The sequence below is a fragment of the Schistocerca piceifrons genome, chromosome 2, assembly GCF_021461385.2.
Source record: "Schistocerca piceifrons isolate TAMUIC-IGC-003096 chromosome 2, iqSchPice1.1, whole genome shotgun sequence".
Taxonomy (NCBI): domain Eukaryota; kingdom Metazoa; phylum Arthropoda; class Insecta; order Orthoptera; family Acrididae; genus Schistocerca; species Schistocerca piceifrons.
Window position 1 is genome coordinate 1,126,984,978 of NC_060139.1, and position 14,185 is coordinate 1,126,999,162.

Consider the following 14,185-nt stretch of genomic DNA (forward strand, 5'->3'; position numbering starts at 1 on the left):
CATAAAAGAAGATTATAATTAGGCGAGCTTTCAGAGCCAGTAGCTCATTCTTCAGGCAGAAGGGTTGAAGTGGAAGGAAGAGGGGTGAAGGATAGGTATAGGAAAAAGGGTAGATTTTGAGAAAGTTAGCCAGAACTGCAGATCAGGGGAGACTTTCCAGATGGGATGAGAAGGAAAGACTGCTTCCACATCTACATACATACTCCACTAACCACCATATGGTGCATGGCAGAAGGTACCCTGTCTACTACAATAGTCTGAATAAAATTACTTGATAGTTGACATCAATCACTTGCTGCAACAATGTTGCCACATTGGCTACCAGCTACCGTTTGCTTAAGGTGACAACAAACAAGCGGCTCACTTCACAAATTATGTTAAATGTTTAACACAGAGCAATTTTTCTAGTGGCTGGTGCAAGGTATGTCAGAAATGTTGGATACTCTGTCGACTATTGATTTAAAGTGACCAGTGACTGAACTGGGGCAGACGACCCGTTTTGTATCCCTGACTGTAAACTTGTGTCCTAACCCAGCCGAGAAAATTGTGGTCAACAGTCTGCAGCAGTACTAATATCATGATCGCTTTGTTCATGGCGATTAAAGCTAACCCTTAAGGGTAAACTCAAGACAACAAAAACTCAATTTCAGGGCTGAAAGCAAATTGAAATTTCTCCATGTCATTTGTTACCTGTAACTATCCTTACACTAGCTGCACATGCTGACATGTTAGAAACCAGTGAACAGCCCGTGCGGGCACTTGTTCGTGGATTATAGATGACTGAGGCCGATTCTAAATGAAGAAATAATGACATGAAGGAAAATAAGACCAAATAGAACAGTCAAAATAATGATGAAAAATGATGCAGCAAAGTATTACAAATAAAAATAATACATTAAAACCAATTAATTGAATGAAAATAATAATCACACTCTTTTGATTAGATTTAGAAATAAAAATTTTGCTACATTGATGAGATTCAAACCTACGACATGCTACACATTAGATTAATCTGCCAACCATTGTGCTATGCCACAGCACTGCATGAAGTATTTATATATGTGAATGTAGTGACCCAGTTGCAACTATGAATTGCAACCTTAAAAATTTCAGTTTCACGCAGTGTAGTGAAAAGCTTATCTAATGTAAGACGATCTCTGTGAATATGACAACTATATGTATGATACTGAATTACACCTTGTGCTGAGTTATTTGGTAGTGTTTGGTTAGTGCTATGAATGAAATGTGTGTCTTTCATTAGCATTGTTAATGTGTGTTGTTTTTGGTGTAGTTATCGCGTGTCATGAAATACATAATAAAAGTGTCGTGCTCATAATTTGGGATACAAATACATCAAGAAAGAATGCTGAACCAGGAATTGGAAGTGACTGGCCAATTTTGGTGGAGTTTGGCAACAGCAGACAGTTCAAGTGTGACGCTGACTACTCTTAGTGGCGTTTGAAGTGCCAACTATCAAGTAATTTTAATTCGACTGTAGTCAGTTCCTTTCCCGTTCCATCTGCCAATCGAGTGAGGAAAAAGTGAATGTCTATATGCCTCTCTATGAGTCCTAATTTGTTGTCTCTTATCTTCGTGGTCCTTATGCATAATGTATGTTGGTGCAAGCAGAATTGTTCTGCAGTCAGCACAGTGTTCCTCAAAATCCCTCCAGGGATTCCCATTTGAGTTCCAGAAACATCTCCATAATACTTGTATCTTGTTGTTTCAACCTACTGTTAACAAATCTAGTATCCTGCCTCTGAATTACCTCAATGTCTGCTTTAATTCAACCCCTTGCGGATCCCAGACACTCAAACTGTACTCAAGAAGAGATCACACTAGCATCCTATATGTGATGTCCATCACAGCTGAGCCACACTGCAGTAAAATCCACCCAACAAACGAAAGATGATTATTCGCCTTCCCTACCATGACCCTCACAAGTTTGTTCCATTTCATATCACATTGCAACGTTATGTCCAGATATTGAAACAATGTGACTTCTTCATTCGTGACACTACTAATGCTGGATTCTGGCATTATGGATTTGTTTTTCCAACTCATCTGCAGTAACTTATATTTTTCTACATTTTGGGTTAGCTGTCATTTATCGCACCAACTGGGAACTTTGTCCAAGTCAAGAATGTAACATTTCAATTGGATCATGTTATGAAATGACTCAGCATCTTGGAATGCATTGTGTTGCTGCCAAGTTCATTCCACGGCTCATGAGTCAAGACCAAAAAAACTTTTTGGATCTCACAAATGAGAATGAGATGTTCCTTGCGGGAATAGTATGACCCCTGCAGACTTCTTTTTATTTCCAAAGTTGAAAAGTATGAAGTTTTGCAATGGTAGATGAGATAAAAGAAAATTCGCAGACGGCAGTTTATGCAACCCAGCAAGAGGTGTGTCAAGACTGCTCCTGGAAGTGGAAATGATATTGGGAACAGTGTATCAATTGTGGAGGAGAGTATTTCGAAGGAGACAATCCATAGTAACTAAAAGATAAGCATAGAAAATTTTGTGGACTAAGTTCTGGAATTTTTTGAACAGACGTCGTATGACAAAAGGGCATGCTGAGTTGCCCATGAGCGATGCTTTGTACTGATTTGTGGACATAAACTTATTGGGCTCTATGAAACTGATTAGATTCAAACCCAGAATACGTTCGTGAATTCTGCAGCAAACTGATGTTACGGGAATTGGTCTGTTATTTCGCGAGTCTGTTCTTTCGCCCTTTCCCTGTTGCTTCATAACCTGGGTTGTGAGTAACTGAATCCACTTTCCCTTCTTCCCTTTTTTCCCCTCTCTCCTCCCTGATGAAGGAACAAAGTTCCGAAAGCTAGGAATGTAAATTTTCAGTTCTGTTTTATGTGTATCTATCGGCTGTACTGAGCTGATGTAAGTACTGTCCAGCCCCTCTATCTCTTTGTTAGTATTTGTTTCACATCTTATATGAGATTTTCCATTAATCATTTATGTCTGTATAAGCATTTATTAAATTTAAAAACTTGGATTTCATACGTTAATACAAAAGATAATGTTTTGCATTGCAGGCATGAGGAACCTGTCAAAGATGAAGAATTGGCCAATGATTCTTGTTGGAGGATAACAATATGTATAACTTAAACTTGAGATTCTTGAAAAGAAAGCTAGTCAGTATTTCTTAACGGTACTGATTGACGAGCAAAGTCTTAGTGGACATTTGTATAAAATTGTCACAGGTGTTATTTACAAGAAGAGTAAATAGTTTCAATAGGAATGTGGTGAGACATTTAACAAATGTCATGACCACACATTAATAGGACCTTATAACACTACCATTTTGATATTAGTATGCTTTTACGTAAATAACAGAAACCCTGTCTCTATGTTGACACATATAACCCTCTTACTAAAATTTAGTTTAGTTTCCAAATAAAATACACTATGGAAGGATAGTCCTGTTTATAGGAAAAGATAATCAATAGAGTTATCCTTCTTACAGGATTTACCATGTGTTGCGTCTAATGGATAAGTAAATTGGACTATTCACTCCTTTTCCTATGATCTTACCCAGTGGCTAGATAGAAACACAGTATGAATATATACTGAATATATACTGAAGCTAGGACAACTCATTTCCAAGTTCATTTAGTGGTTTAAAACATGTACTTAATGGTCACCAACCTATCCTGGCAATGAAATAGTGAAGTACTGGAGAAGCAGAAGTTTGAATTTTGCCTACTTTCTTGCTACTGTTTAGTTTGGCTCTTCAAATAAATTACACCACTTAAACAATTTTGGGCTACATCTTTATACATTATGTTTTTAAAAAAGAAAAAGCCCAGTAGATAACTTCAAGGCAGGTAAAAAAAATTAGCCGGGGTGGGGGGGACAACCTTTAGAAAAGCACTTTCCATAATCAAGAAACTTAAATACTTAGACACTAAAGCACACACTTTTTAACTGAACATTTCACTTAAAGAAAACCTCTTTCTTGGTGGAATTTACTTTCAAAAGCTATTATTCTTTGAACTAATTCTGTATAGCCATCTAACAGGTTCTAGTAACTTGGCTTCACTCTGATTGAATTTTATGTAAGCAAACTATAACACTTTGCAATAGTTAAGAAAAATCTTTAATATTTACACTAAAGCAATTTAAATGGTGCCTCTTTATATTAACTTGGCACTTCAAAAGTCTGTAAAACAGGACACTCGGATTAATCAAACACCAGGAAGGAACCCTATACAGATGTATGATTAGGATGAAATAACAGGGTGAGCCAGTTTCCGTAAAGTTCAAGAATGATTATTAAAACACAGTTTAAAGTAATGGTTCATGCTGTACAAAGGTAAAAATAGAAAAAAATCTTATCTGGTGGCTGTAGGCTTGGGTGTGGCGGACAGCTATGACGGCTACACTACCCACACTACGGCCTGCAAGTTTCTTGCTGTATGGGCTCAATTTCTCTTCTTGGCTTCATTCAGTTTTACATACAGTAGCTCAACAACTCGCAGCTATGCTGTAAGCTGTTTGCAGTCTTCAACCGAGGCATTTTTATCGAAATTTGCAGGCAAAGCTTCTGCTCCACAAAGGAGTTACATCAATCACTGCTGCCTACAAACTGTGTGACTTACTTCCCGCACTTGCTCAAGGTAGCATGCCAATTCGCCTTTCGCACCTTTTCGACTCCCCACAACCATTTTCGTTTCAAACAAAAGCACACTGGCTTTTACATAACACCTATTTCTTACATTGTTCCTAAGCATGACCATTTCTTAAATTGTCAAATTTACATCAACATGAACAATTTATACACACAAATATTTTTAAATACAAAATGTTATCAAAACATTATTTAGATCCTTGGTATCCTTTGTAGAGGACTTGGGCAGGTTTGTCCCATCCTAGTACACATTATTTTGTTACTTCCCTTCAGATATTCCATTTAGCTACATCTACAATAATTCCCAATGTTCTGCCTTTTGAGGTGTCCAGTGCGGGTTGCTCTCCACTTCCTGGGTGTATTGTATCGAGTTAGTTTTTACAAATTTCCATGTGGGTTTATCAATGTATTTTGTAACTGATATTTCAGCACCAATGATAACTTTTGTGAGCCAATGTACACTCCTTGAAAAATGTTTCAGTACTACTATTGAGTGATTCAGTGGTAATTTGTTCTCATCAGTGGAAAAGATGGATGGGTCAGGTTTTGTATCAGTTTCCATCTGCCTGCCCAAAACGTTTTAAATTCCGTGGCATCAAACTTAGATAATTTCTTGTGTGTTGATCCATTCGAACAATGGTTCTCTATTTTTGTCTCTATTTATGTATCTCCGGGTTGTGTTTTGGAATTAAAATCTTAAACATATACGTGCTGTCTAGTTGCTGTGTGTAAGACTAGTGTCAGACACTTTCCGTTAGGTGATTTGTGGACTGATGTAATAACCAGGCCTTTGAGTTTTATCCTAATTACTTCTACATCACTAATTTTCTGACAGCTTAAGCCAGCATAATCCAAGAGCTGTTTCTTTTTTCATTTATTGTGGATGCACCTAACAATTGAGAGGAGTATTGATATTGCTTTATATTGCATAATCTTGCATGTAGCTGCGGAATTATCACCTAAATGCATTTCCTATAGAGCTATAATACTGATGGCATGCTCATCATCTAATTTGCTTTGGTAACTGCATTTGTCACTTGTTAATCCTACGTTAATTTGCATAATATGGACACCTTGCCTGATAATTTTTGACTGTAATCTCTGAGAAGTGCTGGACCATCTTTTGTGTAGAGTTTTTGCTGGCTGCTCCTGCAGTCACACTGCCTTGGTGCACCATCTCGGGGGTTGTCTACATGCCACACAACAGTCTTTTTGGTGTCCAGTGTGAATGATTCACTGGTAAATATCCTGTCCCATACACTTTTGTTTGTAGACAATACTTCTGTGTTAGCTGAAAATAGAAACCCCGAGCCAGGAAGCAGTAGTCTCAGTACCTCAGAGAATTAGTTTCAGCTAAAGTATATGGATCTAACATATCTAAAATGCACATGGTTTAGTTTGGAAACCACACAAACACCCAAATGTACACACCCACACTAGCTGCAGGGGGGGGGGGGGGGGCAGAGTGATTGGAGAAGACAGTACATGGTCTGAATGGGAAAAGATTGGTGTGTACAGAAGAGAAAAGGTAAAGTGATACAGTGGGAAACAAATTAGCAGAGGTTTAGGTCAGGTGGATGGCATTAGATGTGCTGGAGAGACAATTTCCACCTGTGTAGTTCAGAGAAACTTGCACTGGAAGGGAATATCCAAATGGTATGTCTAGTGAAGCAGTTGTTGAAGTGGTGTACAGCCTCTTGGCAACTGGAATGTCAAGTCTGTGGTTTGCCACAGTTTGGTGCTAGACATTACTGTGAGTGAACAGTTGGTTACTTGTCATCCCTACATGGAAAATTGTATGGTAATTGCAGCATAGCTGATTTTTAACAGGTTGCTTTTGCACATGATCGTGCCTTTTATATGGTGGGAGATGCCTGCAACTGGACTGCTGTAGGAGGTGGTGGGTGGATTTGTGGGACAGCTCTTGCACCTGGGTCACTCACAGGATTAGGGGCGGACAAGGATGTTCTCTAGATTGTGCAGGCAGTGGAACACTACTTTGCAGGAAGTGGGTAGTATCTTGAGTACAGTATACCCCATCTGAGATAGTCAAAGCCCCAGTGAAGAATGTGGTTGAGCTTTTCAAGGCCTGGGTGATTAGATGAGTGCTGACCATTGTCTGGTTAACAGGGTTACAGGTGTGAGATGAGGAGATGGCACGGGAGATCTATTTATGAATGAGACGGATAGGATACTGTGGCTCTGGTAGTGCTATTGCCATATTTAGACAACTCCTGCTTTCCACTGGGGATAGTGAGTCCACGTGCGACAAGGCTGTATGGAAGAGACTTTTTGACATGGAATGGGTGACAGCTGTCAAAGTGGAGGGAGGTACTGTTGGTGGTTGGTCCACTTGACATGTGTTTATGGATATCGACGCCTAGTGATATGGCGCATTGAGTTGAGAATAATCGGGTTAAGATGATTTGGGAGTAGGTTTTTAGGTTATGGAAGAAGCAGTCTATACCATGAGTCCAGATCATGAAAATGTCTCAATTGCTCTGAATCAGACAAGGGGTTTTAGGTGTTGACTGGATAGGAAGGACTTCTGATGGCCGATAAAAAAGTTGGTATAGGATGGCACCATGCAAGTACCCATTGCAGTACTACAGATTTGTTTGTACAGGGATAATCGCTTAAAACCTGCACCACAAACATTGCAGAAATGGAAAGTGCTATTGATGTGTGGTTTTCACACGATGGATTGGTAGTTGGGGGCTTATGCTAGTAACCAACCAACAGATTGTAGTGATATTAGAAAGTGCATTTTTTGTGCAAACATACACTTTTTTAAATGAAACTATGCCTATTGGTATTAACTAAAAGTAGGGTAAATTAGTCTATCAGGGGTGTTTGTTGCAGGAGTCTAGTGTGAGCCATTCACGAGATATCATATTTTGAAAAGTTCCCACGCCAACACTTGTACATTAGCTGAGGTAGCACACACCAAAGTCTATACCATGAGTCCAGATCATGAAAATGTCTCAATTGCTCTGAATCAGACTACACTAGTTATGTGGATTGTGACCAGTAATGAGACAATTGACCATCACAGGCTGTGTTCAAAATGACCACTGGCAGCAACAGTATATGCTCCCATTCTGGTATGGAAAGACTGCTGCACACATACCAGTATTTCAGCAGGGACAATCCGACAGGCTGCAGTAATACATCAATGCATATCATCAGATGTAGTTGGTATGCCCTTGTAGACAGTATTTCAGCTTTCCCCATAGAAAAGAAGTCTGCAGGCATGAAATTTGGCGAATGGGTCAACCGAGATACAGGTCCTCTGCATCCAATCTAATGATTTGTAAACAGTTTGTGAAGCCATGTTGTACTCAGTGCACTGTGGGTTGTACAGCCATCGTATTGGTACCACAAGTTGCTCCTAGTCTGCAGAGGAATCTCTTCTAGCATCCGTGGAAGATGATTTGTTAGGAGGCTGTGATACTTGTGCACATTCAGTGTTCTTTCTAAGAAAAATGGGCCTATGAGCTGATGGTTCACTGCCCCACACCACACGTTTACACTCCAAGGATGCTGACATTCCATCTGCCACAGCCAAAGAGAATTGTTAACAGACCAATTGTGCTTATTTCAGCACTTTACCAGGCCACGATTGTTAAAATTTCCTTCACCACTAAACAAGATACATGATACATCTGGAGTATCCTGTCTTAATGCCCATGTATGGAAGTTAACACAATTCTCTTGATCAATTCCACGCAGCTCTTTATAGAAAGGGATAAACCTATGTCAATGGAGAATGCATAGGACACTTGCCCGATTAATGCCATTTCCACATGCGATTGTGCAAGAGGTAACATGTGGATCAACTACTTGTTTCATCTGTTATGTTGCTAAGATTTAGGCTATGACTTCCATATAACTGGTTGAAGAGGTTGATAAAATGATTGCCGAGATGCTTGACATTTATTGGTATTTATTGCCGCATATACTGTACAAGAATGAACTGCATTCTTCGTACACTCTCCATACACCATGAGCATGTCACCTTTTTCTGCGTTGGTAAATCCCATCGTCCACTCACGACCTTCTGATTGGACTGTCACACACTTACTGACTTGCAAGTCACAATGAACTCGAGGAACACACACACAATCACACTGCAAGGAAACAACATCATACCTAGCAACTACCCACACACACAAACACACTGTAAGCAAACAACATCATACCTAGCAACTACCCACACACACAAACACACTGTAAGCAAACAACATCATACCTAGTAACTACCCAGATTGAGTGGCACAAACTAGTATTGGTGTGGAAACTTTTAAAAATACTGTATCTCATTGACAACTTGTACTAGAATCCTGCAACAAACCCCACTGACATTCTGATGTACCATATTTTTAGTTTGTTAATGTCAGTAAGCACAGTTTCATTTAAAAAGTGTACATCTGCACAAGAAAGGATTTTTACAATCTGATGATTGGGTAACAATAATGAGTCCCTGACTACCAATCCATTCTGTCAAAGCCGCAAATCAATAGCACTTCATACTTGTGGTGCGAGCTTTAGGCATTTCACCCTGTGACTTGGTCTTCAAAAGTGAAATAATTGTGGGTCAGGATGTGATTGGGTAAGGGGATTAGGAAAGAGGTGATGGGTTTGGTATCAGGAGGATGTTTGGAAAGTGAGGCCATGGGCATGGGGGATGTTGCATCCATAGTAACCAGCAAGGAGTCATGTGGTAGCAAAACAGGAACTGCAGAAAGGCGGTGAAGGAAGTGAGCATTGTCTTCACTGTAGGATGGGAGGTTACAGACAATGGTTTGCATGTGATGTTCAGTGGGAGGATTGTACCCAGCCACAGTTGGACAAGTGGAGAGACCTGTGTAGTTGGGTTTGTGTAGTTTGGCGAATAGGTAAAAAGGAAGGAGTGGTGTGAGGAGGGAGATTGATCCAGGAGTCAGGTTATGGGATGGACTTAAGGTCTTGGAGAGCTGCTGGAGTCTTGGAATTCTAGGATGTGATCATGATTGTAAGGTATGTATGCAGAGGTGTTAGAAAGTTGGTGAAGACTCTCAGCCACATAGTCACTATGATTCATGAACACTGTGATGAAGCTTTTATCTGTGGGAAAGATGATAAGGCACGGATTAATTTACAGCATATGGGTAGCTGTGTGTTACATAGGAGTGATGTTGGTCTCATTAGGGAGGATTTAGGAAAGGAAAGTAAGGCCGGGTTAGAAGTGATGAATTCCTGAAAGATAACCAAGAGATGACTGGCTGGAAGGGGAGGTTCAGGGTGGGAGGGAGGCTGGAACTGTTTCAAGCAAGGTTCTATGTGAGGTTTTTGTTGGCTGTTATTAGTGGGATGCATCATCATCATCATTTAAGACTGATTATGCCTTTCAGCGTTCAGTCTGGAGCATAGTCTTGATCTATTTCTACAGTTTTTATACCCCTTCCCTTCCAACACACACACATTAGCCACCAAGGAAGAGCCTACAGCTTTGATTCAACACCCCCCCCCTTCCAGTCATACCCTCATACCTCCCTAATGCACATTGAAGAAAATTCCACTGCAGAGATTAGGTAAGGAAAGAAGGTCCTTTACAAGTCCAGCACACTTGAATTTAGGTTTTGGGCTAAAGGTGAGGCCTTTAGAAAGTACCAAGACTTCTGCTGGGCTAAGAGTTGCGGCAGAAAGGTTGACAACAGTTTTACAGGATTGGTGTTTAGGATGTATACATCTCATGGAGGATGGAGGAATTTGTTGCGATTGTGGAAGATGGAGTATTGAACAAAGCATAGTTAGGGAGGTATGAGGGTATGACTGGGGGGGGGGGGGGGGGGTTTGAATCAAAGCTGTAGGCTCTTCCTTGGTGGCTAGTGTGTGTGTGTGTGTGTGTGTGTGTGTGTGTGTGTGTGTGTGTGTGTGTGTATGTGTGTGTTGGAAGGGAAGGGGTATAAAAACTGTAGAAATAGATCAAGACTTCACGACAACTAGCAGGTTTAAATGGGTGGGTGTTGTAATAGATATGTGGAGGTGGAGGTGATGAGGCTTGCACAGGATAGATTAGTATTGAGAGCTGCAGCAAACCAATCTTCAGACTACCACAGCAACAACAAAAAGGTCATAAGATGGAAACAATTTTGCGTTGTAGTATCTCCCTCTGTTTCCACTCCATGTAGTTTTCACTTGTGGTAATGTGGCGTGTGTACAGAGATTTATCGGGTGTTAGTATTTTTTATTGTACTGTATTAACAGGATTTATCAAGAGTGGTGATAACATCAATTTGTGACAATAAATCTTTGTCATGTGCAATCTATAATACTGTTGTTCCATTTGTAATAAACAATTTCTTTGATGCTGTTTTCCCAAATAAGCCTAAATTTTACTGTTATTCACATGGACAGAGGCAGAGTAAGACATGGGAGATAACTTCAGCTGATCTTCGAAGATCAGTTTCTTGAGACAGAGACAGTGTCATTATTGTTATTGTTATTGTTATTGTTATTATTATTATTATTATTATATTGAATTATTGTTAGTTAATACCCCCTTTAGGGGCGATGTACAGCGGGGACTTCGTGTGCCCCAGGACCGCTACGGTAGCTGAGAAGGCCCTATGGGAACCCTGAAACGTGACGGCTAACGGGGCTCTGGTGAAGCTGCGATAGGCCTAGCAAGCCAGTAGTGGATAAATCAACTGCTTTCAAAAAGGGAACATGCCTCGGATCACGGAACGGATTTAAAGGAAATGGACCAAGCAATGGAAAAGGATTACGAGATGGTTTACGGCTGGGCACCTTAAACATAAGGACTCTAACTGGGAAGTTAGAAGAAATTGTAGAAATGATGGAAAGGAGGAAATTGGACATCTTGGGACTTGCTGAGACTAGGTGGAGAGGAGTTGGTGAAAAACCACTAAGTAAAGGATGTAAACTGTACTGGATAGGGAATGAGAGGGGAAGAAATGGAGTGGCAATAGTGGTCAGAGAGGGTCTGCAGGAGGAGGTGGAAGGTATCAATGATCGAATGATAAAAGCCAGAGTACGGGTGAAAGGAAAAAGCATTGAAATCATCCAAGCATATGCCCACAGGTGGGGTGTACAAAAAAGGAGAAGGAGGACTTTGAAGATGACATGCAAAAGCAGCTAAATGGAGGAGATCAGATTATAATAGGGGACCTCAATGCACATGTTGGCACAGACAGGAAAGGATTCGAGGAGATAATGGGACCAGAGGGCTGGGGGAACCGAAATAGAGAAGGAAAATTGTTGCTGGAATTCTGCAAGAGGAATGGGCTGGCGATCGCAAATTCGTGGTACAAGAAGAGGAGTAGTCACAAAATAACTTGGTACAGTGGGGACTGGTCCCAAACTTCAGTAGTAGACTATGTACTAGTGGATAGGCAGATGATGAGCAGCCTCACAGATGTTAAGGTCATACCATCTGAGGCCTTAGACAGCGACCATCGGCTGTTGGTAGCCACCCTAAGAGAGAAAAAAGATAGGAGGGCAACAGATATACAGGAGAAAAGGTTGAAGACATGGATGCTGAAAGAGGATGAACGGAGGACCCAGTACCAGACACTGATCAGGAAGAAGCTGCCAAAGGAAGATCAGAGAACAGTGGAAGAAGAATGGGGCGATTTTAAGAGGGCTCTAGTTGAGGCAGCTGAGACTGTGTGCGGAAGAACTAGCACAAAGAGGAGAAGTAGGGAAACCCCATGGTGGAACAACATATGTAAAGAGGCAGTACTTCGAAAGAACAAAGCCTTCAGAGAATGGTTCCAGACCCGAACAGAGGAAGCTAGGGTAAAATATAAGGAAAGCAAGAAAGCGGCACAGACCATAGTAAGGGCGGAGAAGAAGAAGTGGATGGAAAAATGGACAAGAATGTTAGAAGAGGACAGTGAAGGGAACAAAAAAGTACTTTACACCATGGTAAGAAATAAGAGGAATGACAGAAGCGAGTGCCTGAGGATCATGGATAATAATGGAAGAGTTGTGGAGGAAATGCATGAGCTCAAAAAGATTTGGAAGGAGTACTTTGAAGATCTGTTGAATGCTGCCAAGCAGGTAACTAACAGCGATGGAGAGCCTAAGGCAGCAGACGATTATAATAGTGGGGAAATTGATGATCTAACTTGGAATGAAGTGGAAGAAGCCATAAAGAGGATGAAAGGGGGCAAGGCACCAGGTTGGGACGAAGTAACAGTGGATATGATACGAGCAGCAGGAGAAGTAGGAACCCAGTGGCTATACAGAGTGCTGAGGGTGGTGTGGAAGGAGAACAGAATTCCTGAGGATTGGAAGAAAGGAATTATAGTCCCGATCTTCAAGAAAGGGGATAAAAGGAGATGTGAGAACTACAGAGGAATCACCCTGCTATGCCACTGTGGAAAAATCTATGAAAAGATCCTGGAGAAGAGAATAAGAAGCAGTATTGAAAGTAGACTGCAAGAGGAGCAGTACGGTTTCAGACCGGGAAGATCAACAACGGACCCCATATTTGCGGTAAGGCAACTGCAGGAAAGGCACTATGAGTACGGGAAGGACTTAATCATGGCCTTTTTGGATATTGAGAAGGCGTATGATAGTATCTGTAGGGACAAGCTCTGGGATGTGCTGAACGCAAAAGGGATAGATGAAGAGATTACACGAAAAGTCAGAAAAATGTATGAGGGAAGTGAGAGTTGTGTGAAAGTGGGGAGGGAACGTACTGCATGGTTCAAGCTGGAAAATGGGCTGCGACAGGGAAGTGCACTTTCGCCTTTATTGTTTATTATTGTTATGGATGAAATCCTACAGCAAGTATCAGATGCAATTGGAGATCATAAAATGAAAGCAGTGCTTTTTGCCGATGACCTGATGTTATGGGGAAATTGCGTGAAGGAGGTGCAAGAGCAGTTAGATGCATGGGAGGCAACGGCAGCACAATATGGAATGCATTTCTCTGCAAAGAAAAGTGAAATAATCGTCACAACAAGGAAGAAGAATAGGCCAAATGTGGATATAACTTGTGGAGGGGAAAAACTACAAGTGGTAGAGAACTTCAAGTACCTGGGAAGCGTGATTGAAAGTAAGGGGGGAAACGCAATGGAAATAAATGAAAGATGCAGAAAAGCAGGGCAGTTCTACAAATGCATTAGGGGGCTTATTTGGAGCAAGGAGGTGCCACAGAAATCCAAGGGAATTATATACCGAACCTACTTTGTCCCCATATTGACATACGGAAGTGAGACATGGGTAATGCACAAAAGCGACAAAAGTAGAATACAGGCTAGTGAAATGAAGTTCCAGAGGGGCAGGTTGGGTGTAACAAGACGAGACAGATTGCGAAATTTGTATGTGAGGGAAAGACTAAAGGAGGAACCAGTACAGGACAGGATAGAAAAATCAAGACTGCAGTGGTATGGACACATGAAGAGAATGGATGAGGGAAGAATTCCAAAGAGGATGTTTGATCTGCAACTGGAGGGGAAGAGGCCCAGAGGAAGACCAAGAGATAGATGGGTGAAGGGAGTGAAGGAATGTGTGGTG

The 14,185-nt window shown here is 41.0% G+C and overlaps 1 protein-coding gene across 1 annotated transcript in view; it reads left to right on the forward strand.

Moving 5' to 3' along the window:
• LOC124776190 (molybdenum cofactor biosynthesis protein 1-like) overlaps positions 1-3,115 on the forward strand; it is a 29,200-nt gene extending 26,085 nt beyond the window's left edge. Inside the window, exon 4 of the mRNA XM_047251019.1 lies at positions 3,060-3,115. Coding sequence (XP_047106975.1) covers positions 3,060-3,115 — 56 coding nt within the window. The remainder of the gene's footprint in view (positions 1-3,059) is intronic.
• Positions 3,116-14,185: the final 11,070 nt, after the last annotated feature.